The sequence below is a fragment of the Chrysochloris asiatica genome, unplaced genomic scaffold (assembly GCF_000296735.1).
Source record: "Chrysochloris asiatica unplaced genomic scaffold, ChrAsi1.0 scaffold00259, whole genome shotgun sequence".
NCBI classification, from domain to species: domain Eukaryota; kingdom Metazoa; phylum Chordata; class Mammalia; order Afrosoricida; family Chrysochloridae; genus Chrysochloris; species Chrysochloris asiatica.
Window position 1 is genome coordinate 3763483 of NW_006408777.1, and position 12279 is coordinate 3775761.

At 39.0% G+C, this 12279-nt stretch overlaps 1 protein-coding gene across 1 annotated transcript in view; it reads left to right on the top strand.

Annotated features, from left to right (window-relative positions):
• Positions 1-12279, top strand: part of CLVS1 (clavesin 1) — a 256850-nt gene that overhangs the window by 200326 nt on the left and 44245 nt on the right. The window contains exons 3-4 of the mRNA XM_006874047.1: positions 426-536; positions 3540-3775. Of these exons, the coding sequence (XP_006874109.1) occupies positions 426-536; positions 3540-3775 (347 nt within the window). The remainder of the gene's footprint in view (positions 1-425; positions 537-3539; positions 3776-12279) is intronic.

Sequence of the window (12279 nt, forward strand, 5' to 3'; positions counted from 1 at the left end):
GGGGGGGATTGTAACCATAGCAATGAAACGATATATGATAGGATGAATGTAAAACTAATGTTCTCCCATGTAAAGTATCACATAATTCACAATAACACATTAAAATATACAAAAGTAACCAAACTCATTGCCAGCCAGTTGATTCTGACACATAGTGTCCCTGTAGGACAGAATAGAACGGCCTGTAGGATATTCATGAATGGATTGTTATGGAGTCAGACTGCCTCATCTTTCTCACATGGAGAGACTGGTGAGTTCAAACCACTAAACTTTCAGTTAGCTGAATATTTAACCACTACACCATCAGCACTTTTCAGTACATCAATGAGAGACAAGAAGCAGATTATTCTTTGGGGCTGTGATTTTGTTGGTTTCTGTTAAACTTGAAGAGCTTCCTAATTGTCTGCATTTCTCTTTCCATCCAGGACAGTTTTCCTGCTCGCTTTGGAGGAGTCCATTTTGTCAACCAGCCCTGGTATATTCACGCCCTGTACACACTCATCAAACCATTCCTTAAAGACAAGACAAGGAAAAGGGTAATGAAAGCAAATGCATTATATAAATTCCAAACAGGGACTGTTCAGTGATCATTATCCTACCTCTTCTTTCTTCTAATTTTTCACTGTGACTTTTCTCCTTTTCTGTAGTCACTGAACATTTGAGCCTCAACTGGAGTTTGTTTTTGGCCTGATTTTGATCCATAATTCAGTAAAACTGTTTATTTTCAGAGTCCCAATGATAACCCAAAGAAAACTTTGAAGGCATGCAAATATCAAATGCTCATTTTACTGGAAATGTCTGTGGGAGATTCTGGGTCTAGCAGCATCCGTTCATGGAATATTTTGTCCTGTAAATGTATTATCACTATGAAGAATATTTTAAATTTCTTTAATTTATCCCATGTTCTTGGGGCATAACTGACAACTACATCACTAATTAGGCTATTAAAGCTTCCTTCATTGAAAATAACAGTGCTTTTATGTAGAAAACTTTTTAACCTCAATTTCATCAGTTGATGCTATTTGGAAAGTCAGCATCTTCCATTAAAGCTGGGCTATCTTATGGCATTTTGATTAGCCGAGTAACTGAACATTCCTTGACCACTCTAAATCTTAGTTTCTTCATATATAAATTGGGGAAACTAACACCCACATCACAAGGGTTTTAGAGTCATTTAAGGAATCCTGATGTTGTGCTGTGGACTGCAAGGTCATTTTGAACTGCAAGGTCAGTGGTTCAAGTTCACCAGCCACTCCTTGGAAACCCTATACAGGACCTCTATGAGTTGAAACCAACTCAACGTCAATTAACAACAACACTATTAAAGCATATAGTTATGTATGTAACATCACTCATGTAGGCTCAGGACCTTTATTTATCTTTACCATTTAGTTCCTTTCTCTTCAAGGGAACCCAGTCAGGAACCTTCTTACAAACTTAACATGCAAAGAACTCAATGTTAGAGTAGAGCTCTGGGAGTTCAGGGGCCACTGATGAGGTGAGAAATAGCTAACACCACCACATACACACTGCAAGACTCCTAATTCTAGACTGCAGGTGTCCCCAAGTCTTTGTTAGTATGGTACCAATTGGCAGCTGTCATCAAGTTGATTGCTACCCATGGTAATCCCAATTGTGACAGAGTGAACTCTGCTCCATAGGCTTTGCAATGGCTGAGTTTTCAGAATTAGATCCACAAGTCTCTTCTAAACTGCCTTTGGGAGACTCTAGCCTCCATTCTTTTGGTTAGCAGCCAAGTTCTTTATCTGTTTGTACCACCTGTGGACTGCTATACCACAGTATGGGAGGTGACAGCCACTTCTCAAATGAGTGTGAAACTAGGAACTAAAACTCAATCCATATGGGACTGAAACCATGAGCCAAGAAGAATCTTAGAGTGTTCCCAGTATGACTTAAGCTTTCCACTTAAGTTTCACAGTCTACTTAGGAAGGAACACAAGGAATTCCTCCCACAGGGCAATGGACACTTGCTCGTATACTTTAAAAGGGGTTTCTGGAGTCCTGGACACAAAACCGAATCTGAGCAGTCCTGAATCTGTCTTGCATTTCTTTGACTATTTAGCAGGAATCCCAGATATGAGGACCAGAAACAACAGCCTTTTGCAACCTTTAAGAACCTAAAATATTGGGTCGATGAGTACAAAATTTTTCTGTAAACATGAGGGCTAATAGTTAGCTCCAGCTTTTCCCTGTTTCCAAATACTTGTTTCAGTCTCCTCCTAAGGTGTTTTGACAAAAGTCTGAACAAGTCAATTTCTTAAAAAGAAATTGTTGTCGTTAGCATCAAGTTGATTCTGACTGATAGCAATTCTAAACAGGTTTTCCAAAGACCAGCTGGTTTGCAGTCCAGTATTTATCCAACAGTCCCACACCAAGAGACAAAAAAAGAAAAATTGGTCTTATTCAAATTCAATCAGACATAAATCTAGTGTTTAAAAATGTACATTTTCCTGAAGTGTTGTAATATTCTTCTGGAAATTTTACCACTAAGATTTTTGTTCCCTTTGTCTTTAAATGATGTCATGTAAACCCAGTAACTAGGGAACATGGTAGCAAGTATTTATTATTGAAGCTCTAAATTTATGTATTTTTAAATCACATTTATATTTCATCATCATTATCTATGGTGAGTGGAGGGTGGGAAATGGCAAGGTGGCACTTTTCATGTATTGATTGTCACCTTATACTTGGGTGTAACTTATGTGTATTGAGCCTGTAACATAAAGAAGTATGCCAAGAGATACACTTTAAATAAACTTTCAAAAATCAGTTTCTAAATTGGGGCTTATCTGTTTTGTAGATTTGTCTGAAAGCAACTGCAACTTTGCTGCAATTCTCCCCTGAGAACTGAAGCAAAATTATCCCATAATAAATGATCAGTTTTCAGTTTTTGTTATCAAAACTTTTCTATTTCATTGACTAAGAATTGATTGAGTTCCTTAGTTGCACCCATACCACCCCCAGAGCTGAGAAGCAGTATCCTTTGCCCTAAGAGTTATTCTGTCCCTATAGGGAAGCAAGACATAAAGGAATAAGCCAGGAAAAAAAAAAATCAGCAGATCATGAACAATTCATTGGCACAGAGCAAGGAGTACATGTCACTGTTGTAGACTAAGGAAGAAATTGCAGAAAATTTAGGAGGTGCAGATGATGGATACGCCCTGTAGGTGGGAGAACAGAGGCTGGCTGAGAGCTGCAAGACAAACATGACTGATGTTTTGGGTAGTCTGCATCACTACTCTTCTCAATAGCAAAGATAATTGGATGACTATATGTATAAATTTCAGCCGTGATCAAACAACACCCAATTTGTTCATAAACTTCATTTTTAAGGATTATTCAGTCCCTTTTCTGAGAAATAAATTAACACATTATTAAGACATAGTCACAGAAAACAGAAGTGGATGCCCCGTTATGATCACCAGCAGTGCATTCAATTTTTCATTGCCAAAGTGGGTAGGTTAAATTCCAGGTCATCTGATTCAGATTCTTTATTGCTGATTTTCCTTTCTTTCCAGATTTTCCTGCATGGAAACAATTTAAACAGCCTTCATCAGTTAATACACCCTGAATTTTTGCCCTCTGAATTTGGAGGAACCCTTCCTCCTTATGACATGGGGACATGGGCTCGGACATTGCTTGGTCCTGATTACAGTGATGAAAATGACTATACTCACACTTCCTATAATGCAATGCATGTGAAACATACATCTTCTAATTTGGAGAGAGAATTTTCCCCAAAGACAATGAAAAGGTAAGGTGTGAGCTAACAGCCTTCCAGTTAATGAGAAGAGGCATTTTTTATTTGGGACAATTGTGGTCTATTTATGGAAACATAACATGGAGTCTTGGTGTGATGCTGTGGGATAAAGCACTAAACCACAAAGTTGGTTTGAACTACAAGTTTGGTGGTTCAAACTTACCGATCATTCTTTGGAAACCCTCTATAGGGTAGCTATAAGTCATAACAAATGACAGTTAACAGCAACAACTTGAATTAAATAAATTGCAATACTTTCTCATTTTGGTTTTCCCAGAATTGAAAGCAAATGTGTCTAGGCTAGTCCAGAAATATAGTTGTCCATTTTGCACTAAAAGGATAGGACCTCAGTTAGTCATGGCCTGGTTATATCCCTGATCTCCATTGAGTCTCTTAATATACCCAGAATGAAATGTGAGACATTTGAGATACACTAAATGGGAAAATAATGTGCCATAAAATGTTCCCATCATTCACTCATTTGGAACCTGTTATTGAGCATTTGCTGGGCATTGTGTACTGGTAATATAAATAAAGATAAGATTTCACTCAAAAGAATATAGATATGTACCTGTCTTAGTTAGGTTTTTTAGAGGAGCAAAAACAGTGATAGATTGGTAGATTGATAGATTGATGGATCAAGTTTTATTTCAATAAAATGACTCATACAATTGTGGGGGCTGGCAAGTCCCATATCTGTATGTCAGGCAGTAGGGTGGAAACCTCTGTTGGCTCATGTGGTTGTGTGAATTGGAAAATCAAAAATCTACAGCTCATATAGAAGGTCAGATACTTTTGCAGATTCAAGATCTAGAGATCAGGTGACAAGAAGAGTGTATGGTGAAAACAGAAAGAAAGCCTTGAATTCAGAATTATAGTGTCTTAAACCATCAGAAAAGAGCGCTGGTGTGGATTAAGGCACTGGACCACAGAGTCAGTTTGAACTGCAAGGTCAGTGGTTTGATCTTACCTGCTACTCCTCAGAAACCCTAAATAGGATCACTATGAGTCAGAACCAACTTGACAACACTTAACAACAGCAACAAACTGTGAGAAAAACTGTTAAAATCCATCAATTTCTGCTTCAGCAGTACTAAGAAACTAAGACAGAATTGAAATGCTACTCTAACAAATAACTAAAATGTGGAAATGGCTTTAAAATTGGGCAGTGGATATTTTGGTGTGTTTCATAGTAAGGCTCTAGTTTGCTTTGAAGAAACTGTTGGTAGAATTATGGTCATCAATTGTGGTTGATAGAATTATGGTAGTTGGTTATGTGCCATGGAGTCAGTTCCAACTCATAATGACTCTGTGTATGATTACTGAGGGTCTAAATCTTTATGGGAGCAGAAAGTCTTATCTTTCTCCATGGTAGTTTCCGACTTCTGACCCTGAGATTGGCAACCAAACTCGTAACCACTATGCTGCCAGATTCTGATGAAGGCTCAGAAAGAATTAAGATCTATGATGAAAGCTACTATTTCCATAAAAAGAATGTTACTAGGAATGTGGACAATGAAAGTGCTTCTGATGAGAATTTTAAAGAAAATGATGAACATGTTACTAGACACTGAAAGTGAAATTCTTTTTATGCAATGACAAAGAATTTATATGAATTATGATTGAATATTTGGTGGGAGGTAGTACTTGTCAGTGATGAATTTGGATACTTGGATAAGGTGGTTTCTAAGGAAAATCTTAAAGGGGATACATAGCTTCTCCTTGTTGCTGATAGTAGATGTAAGAGGAAAGAGATGGACTTAAACATCTGATGATTAAAACAAGACTGAAAATATTTGGACAGTTCTGATGTATATACTAAGGACACATGTCCTAGAGTTCTCATCAAGGAGATGACAACAATTTTTTTTTTTTTTTAAGTTTTTATTGTGAATTGAGTGATAGTTTACATGGGAGAGCATCAGCTTTACATTCATCCTATCATATTTCATTTCATTGTAATGATTACAATCCCGTCCATGCATCATCAACATCCAATCCCTCTGTTGTTGTTTGTTGTTGTTGTTGTTGTTGTTGTTGTTGTTGTTGTTGGATGTACACCAAAGCACTCAGGAATATATAACCATTAAAACAACCAAAGTGTATACCCTGCATGCCAGCCCCTCAGCCATCAGCACACAGACCCTTTCCCTAGCTGCTCCATCTCTGGCTCTGGCTCTGGCATCGAATCTTCCTCTTTCTCTGCTCTCTGGATAGGGTCCCACACTCCACTCTTCTCCCTTGATGGTCCCGGGCCCTCCATTACTGGACTGCAAGATCAACCGCTCACCTCCTTTTGTTACAAAACATCTACCTTTACATTTGTAAAATTCATAATCAGCTCTGATATCAATTATTCACTATTGAACCACAAGAGTCATCCACATCTCATATTAATTATCAGCTCCGTCTAGACAAATTGGAAACCACTCAGTGGAGATTCTACCTTCCTCTGCATCCTCTGAAACTAAGCTCCTTCTTGAAAACTTGTAAGCCAGTCACTTCTTGCTTTTGTTTCCTCCCCCACCCCACCCCCATTTTAGATAGCCAATGTCTAAGTTGCCCATCCCTGTCAACCCTGTGTACAGAGGGGGTGGGAATGATCCTTGCTGTAAAGATTCATCCCCTCTTTTAAGCTACTACATCCATAAATATAAGTCAAGTTCATCAAATTGTTGCACATTCCACATTTTTCCCTCTTCTTTCTCCTCTAGTCGAGTTCTGGTCATCCAGCCGTTGAAGTTAGGTCAAATGAGCACTATCTGCAAGTATGGGTATTCTTGTGCATCACCCCTCACTTCATATCAACAGGATGCTTCACTCTCTGCTGTAGTCCTCTGTGACTATGTCCCTGTCCATGAGCTCAGCAGTCCCCAGGTCTCACTATATTGCTGGCCAACCAGGTTGACAGGAGTCTATTGAATGTGGTCAGACATAGCTCACAACTTCATTGTTGTTTTTCCCCCACTTCCCCTTATTGGTAGACCAATGTGGTCACCAGCAAGATCACATGCCTGCTTGTGTATTTCCTTTGAATTTCAGTCTTGGAAGGGGGTTTTCCCTGAGGGGACTTCATTGCTTGCCTTGATGGCTCCCCAGTAAACAACTTGCTTCTTGTAGTAGTCAATCTGACTGCCATTATTGTTTTTTATTTTTCCTGATGGTCTTTCTTTAAAGAAGTATCTTCTGTTCCTCTAGTTGCTCTAGGCTGGTCTGCTTGTCTTTTCAAGTGGAAATTTTCCACCTCAGAAGATTCTGGATAGGGATCAGGATACCACCTAAGGTCTTATGCAATGCAAAGGCTCTGCAGGAAGTCTTTTTCATAGGGCAAGTTCTAGCCCCAGATTAGGTATTCTAATCAGTTATAGACTGAAGATAGACTTACAAGCTTTCTATAGTGATGTTTCTGGCTATTCCTTTCTCTCCCCCTCAAGTATCTATTTTACAATAGTAGGCAAGGGAAAATAAAATTCATAAGAAAGTTAAGCATCTTAGCATTATTTACCCTCTTTTACTGCTTCAAACCATGCCTCAATCCCTGTATCCCAGAGCCCTGTTGTTCCTGTTGTGCATACATTATTTACCTCTGCCCCACTTAGCCCATGCAAACCTAACTAAATGTTCTCCCATCTGTCTTGCTCTTCCATTCTCCTCCCCCTTCTTGTGTTTTGCCACCACCACCACCACCCAGCACCCAAACTACCATGTATCTATTCCCTACCCTGTGCTCTACTTTCCTCTGCCTCCCATACGCATACCCTATACCCCGGGAACCAATAAACAATTTTTCTTTTTCCCTCCCCCCTTTTAGTATGGGTATTTTTTCTTAAGTTTTTACAATAATGGTCCTATGCAGTATTTCTCCTTTTGTGACTGACTAATTTCACTCAACATAATGTCCTCAAGGTTCATCCATGTTATGCAGCAGTAGCTTGCTGCTGCCTTGTTATTCTTCAAGGTAGCAGAATATTCCATTGTGTGTATATGCCAAGGTTTGTTTATCCATTCTCCCATTGATAGGCACTAAGGCTGTCTCCATCTTTTTGTTATTATAAATAGTGTTACTATGAACATTGGTGCGCATATATCTATAATATGGCTCATATTTCTTTTGGATAAATACCAAGTAGAGGGACTGCTAGATCATAAGGTATTCCTATTTCCAACTTTCTGAGGAAGCGCCATACTGTTTTCCAGAGTGGTCTGACCATTTTTCAATCCCACCAGCAATGTAGGAGGGTCCCAGTCTCTCCATACCCTCACCAGCATTTATTGTCCTCTCCTTTTTTGAACTTAGCTGTTATTACTGGTATGAAATGATATCTCATTGTTGTTTTGGATTTCATCTCTCTAATGGCTAGTGGTTGTGAACATTTGTTCATATGTTTGTTGATTCCCCAAATCTCTTACTTGGTGAAGTGTGACAACACAATCATTTGTTCAAGAGGTTAAGCCTGGTCAATCTATTCAACCACCACAGCAACAAAGGTAAGAGGCAGAACAAAATGAAGAAAAGTTGCTTGCCTTCTGGAATTCTACAGGCAGGAAATTGGCCAATGGAGTGATTTGCTTACAAGCATCTATTGGTTCAAAGATCAACAGAACTGTTGGAGAGACACTGGCAGGTAGAGATGCTTTCATTTCAAAGGGTAGAGCAACCACTCACAATTCAAATGGTGGGAAAACCTCTTAAATTTTAAAGAGTCAGATCTCCACCATCTTGTTTCCAGAGTGTAGTACTGTTGTTCAAGTGGGCCATGGAGATGAGTCTGTCATACTCAGGGATCAGTAGAATGGAGCCAGGAGAGGCCAAGGGAGTGAAGACATCACCCAAATGATCAAAGGGAATGGGACTGCCGAAATCCCAGGGGGCAGACTTGCTGTCCCTGGCCAAGGGCCCTCCACCCAGAATCTGGAAAGCACAGCCAACACTCACAGTCTGGAGGATGCAGCCATTGCTCAGATGGTACCAGAGAATAAAAGGTTATTCTTAAACCTTGAAAGTTAATATAATTTGTTCTGCTGGATTTTGGGACTTCCTTGATACCCATTGTTTCTTCCATTTGCAGTGAGAATGTACATTGTTCTTGTTCACTATTTGATGCACGGATTGAAATAAATGTCATGCACCATGAAGATCACCAAGAAGTCGAGAAGCAGAAAGAGACAAGGACTTTCTCCCAGAACAGCACAGACAAAACAAAAAAACTTTCCCCTAGAGCTGGCTCCTTGAATTCAGATTTATAGCATCCTGAAAGTGTAAGAAAATAAATGTCTGCTTTTTAAAGTCACCTACTTATGATATTTCTTATAACAACACTAAGAAACTAAGACAGTGCTTCAGGACAATCTTATAAGTAATACTTTTTTGCAAAGTGTTTATAAAGTAGGAAACATCTGAGCTGAATTTTCAAGTATAAAGATCAGCAACTCAGGATTGAAAAAAAGGAAAAAGTATTCAAGTATTCCAAACAGAGGAAACAGACTAGGTAGAGGTTTGGTGGTCACAGAGTGTGGGATATTCTAGTATATCATAGAGTCCTGGTGTGGTGCTGTGGGCTAATGGGCTGGACTACAAAGTCAGTTTGAACCACAAGATCAGCAGTTCAAGCTCACCAGCTGCTCATTGAAAACCCTATATAGGGCCACTGTGGGTTGTAACTGACTCGACAGCACTTAACAACAACAACAACAACCTGGAGGTACAGGATAGAAATGGAAATAAAATTTCCATTGCATTAGTTGGATCCATACATAAGGCACATTAAATACTACTATATTCAATGGTATGCCATGTAAGAGTTGTCTTTTTATTATTTAATTTTTATTTGATATACAGATAATATATGAGTACTTTCTCATTGTAAAAATCGAGACCTTATTTCCAAGGCTAAAATCCTCCTCAACCACCATCCCTAATCTCAATTACAATTCTTTTTAACAGTAACTACTATTGTGAGAATGGGGTGTGCCCTTCCATCTGTTTCTCATGCATCACAAGCATCTGTGCATACTCATAAACCAAAGCAGTCCACCAGCTCAATTGTGATTCATGTCAATCCCATGTGCATCAAAGTAGAACTGTGCTTCCTAGGATTTTCAATCGCTGATATTTCAGAAACACATCATCAGGTCTTTCTTCTGAGGTATCTTTGGGTGGACTCCAAACTCAAATATTTCAGTTATTAGCCGAGTGCTTTAACCATTTGTACCACTCATGTACATAATACTTATAATACTGTCATGTAATGTGAGTTGGAACCAACTCCATGACACTTAACAACAATATCTTTCCATGTCAGTATATTTTTACATACTTTTTTCCATGTTGCATAGTACTTCTGCACATACAATCAATGTCTAATACACAGTAGACACAAAACAGATACTCATTGAATAAGTAAATGAATTAATGTTGAAATAAAATTCAAGATTGGTATAGGCCTATTTATTTCAGTGGTTCATTCTCAGAGCACTTGTCCAATTGGTTCAACTAAATTGGCAACTTCCAGAGGGAAAAAGCTAATTCTCCCTTTCTTTCTCATGAATCCTGCCTCCCAAGATTTTGACATTGTAAGCTGCTGTTGTCAAGTTGGTTGTGACTCATGGTGACCCCATGCACTGTAGGGTTTTCAATAACTGTTTTTTTTTTTTTTTTTTTTTTTTTAAGTAGACTACCAGACTATTTTCTGAGGCAACTCTGGGTGGTCTCAAACCTTCAACTTTTCAATTAGCTGAGTGTGTTACCATTTGCACGGCCCAGGGACTTTTCTTACAATATAAGACATGCCAACAGGTAGCTCTACCACAATGAAGAATGGGATAGGCACTGTAAAGGAGGGGTACCTTCCTTAGTGTGTGAGGAAGCATTGCTAATTCCAGCCAGAGAGACACAGAGAAATTTTCACAGTAGAAAGCTTAACTGTACTAGACTTTAAAAATTACCACAGATGAATTGTTATCTCTGGAGTGGTGTTTGTCTCTGTCCAAAGAATTGGGAAGACATAACAAATTTACCCCACACAAAAGAAGTTAGAAAGAAAAGAGTCTTAGGGAAATGAAAGAGAGATGTCCTTACAGAGAGGTAAGATGGACATCCACCTTGCAAAATAGGAGGAGATGGAGTCCCAAATACAATTTGGCTTCTTTATTTATCTCTTTTTAGGGGGAGTAGACTATACTCCTCCACCACTCATCTGTCAGTTTGTCATACTATGGAAGGAATACACAGTGTCACTGTATCAAAAGGAAATTATTAATGTTCAACCATTTCAAGAGGTGGCATATGATTAAGAGCCAATGATACTGAAGAAGGAAGTCCAAGGTTCATTGAAGGGATTGGCAAAGAGCAAGGCACCAGGAATTGATGGAATAAAAATTGAAATCTTTCAAAAAAGTGAGGCAGCACAGGAGGCACTCATTCATCTATGCCAAGAAATTTGGAGGACTACTATCTGGCCGACTGATTGGGAGAGATCTGTATTTGTGCCCATTCCACAGAGAGGTGACCCAATGGAATGTGGAAATCATCAGACAATGTCTTTGATATCCCATGTGAGTAAAGTTTTGGTAAAGGCAATACAAAAATGGCTACAATAATACATTGACAGAGAACTTCCAGAGGTTCAAGCCAGATTCAGAAGAGGACATGGAATGAGGGATATCATTGTTGATGTCTAATGGATCTTGACTGAAAGCAGAGACTATCAGAAAGACGTTTTTACCTGTGCTTTATTGATTACACAAAGGCTTTCAATTGTGTGGATCATGACAAGCTGTGGACAACATTGCAAAGATTGAGTATTACAGAAAACTTAATTGTGCTCATGATGAGGAATCTGTACATGCACCAAAAGGCAGTTGTTCAAACAGAACATGGGAATACTGAATGGTTTCAAATTAAGAAAGGTGTGCGACAGGGTTGTATTCTTTCACCATACTTACTCAACCTGTATGTTGAGCAAATACTCTGAGAAACTGGGTTATATGAATAAAAATGTGGCATCAGGATTAGAGGAAGACTCATTAACAACCTACAATATGCAGATGATACAACCTTGCTTGCTGAAAACTGATGAAGATCAAAGAGCACAGCCTTCAGTATGGATTACATCTCAATATAAAGAAAACAAAAATCCTCACCACCGGACCAATAAACTTTTAACATTCTTATTAATGGAGAAAAGACTGAAGTTGTCAAGGATTTCATTCTTCTTGCATCAACTATCAACACTCACGGAAGCAGCAGTCAAGAAATCAAAGGAGGAGAACAACACAGAATACAGGACCAAGAAGGCTCATGGATGGTCCCAGTACTCTGAACCACATATAAAGGAATATTTAGAAGGTTGGAAGACTTACAGTTGGGCAGTTTGTGGCAGTAGCAAGAAATCCATTGCTTCCTGGTTCGGGACGCTCAGCTGCTCCAGTAGCCGCCATTTTGTGTGGTGCCAAGCAGGGAAAGGATCAGGGCAGCCACGGACGCCTGACGGAGCCGC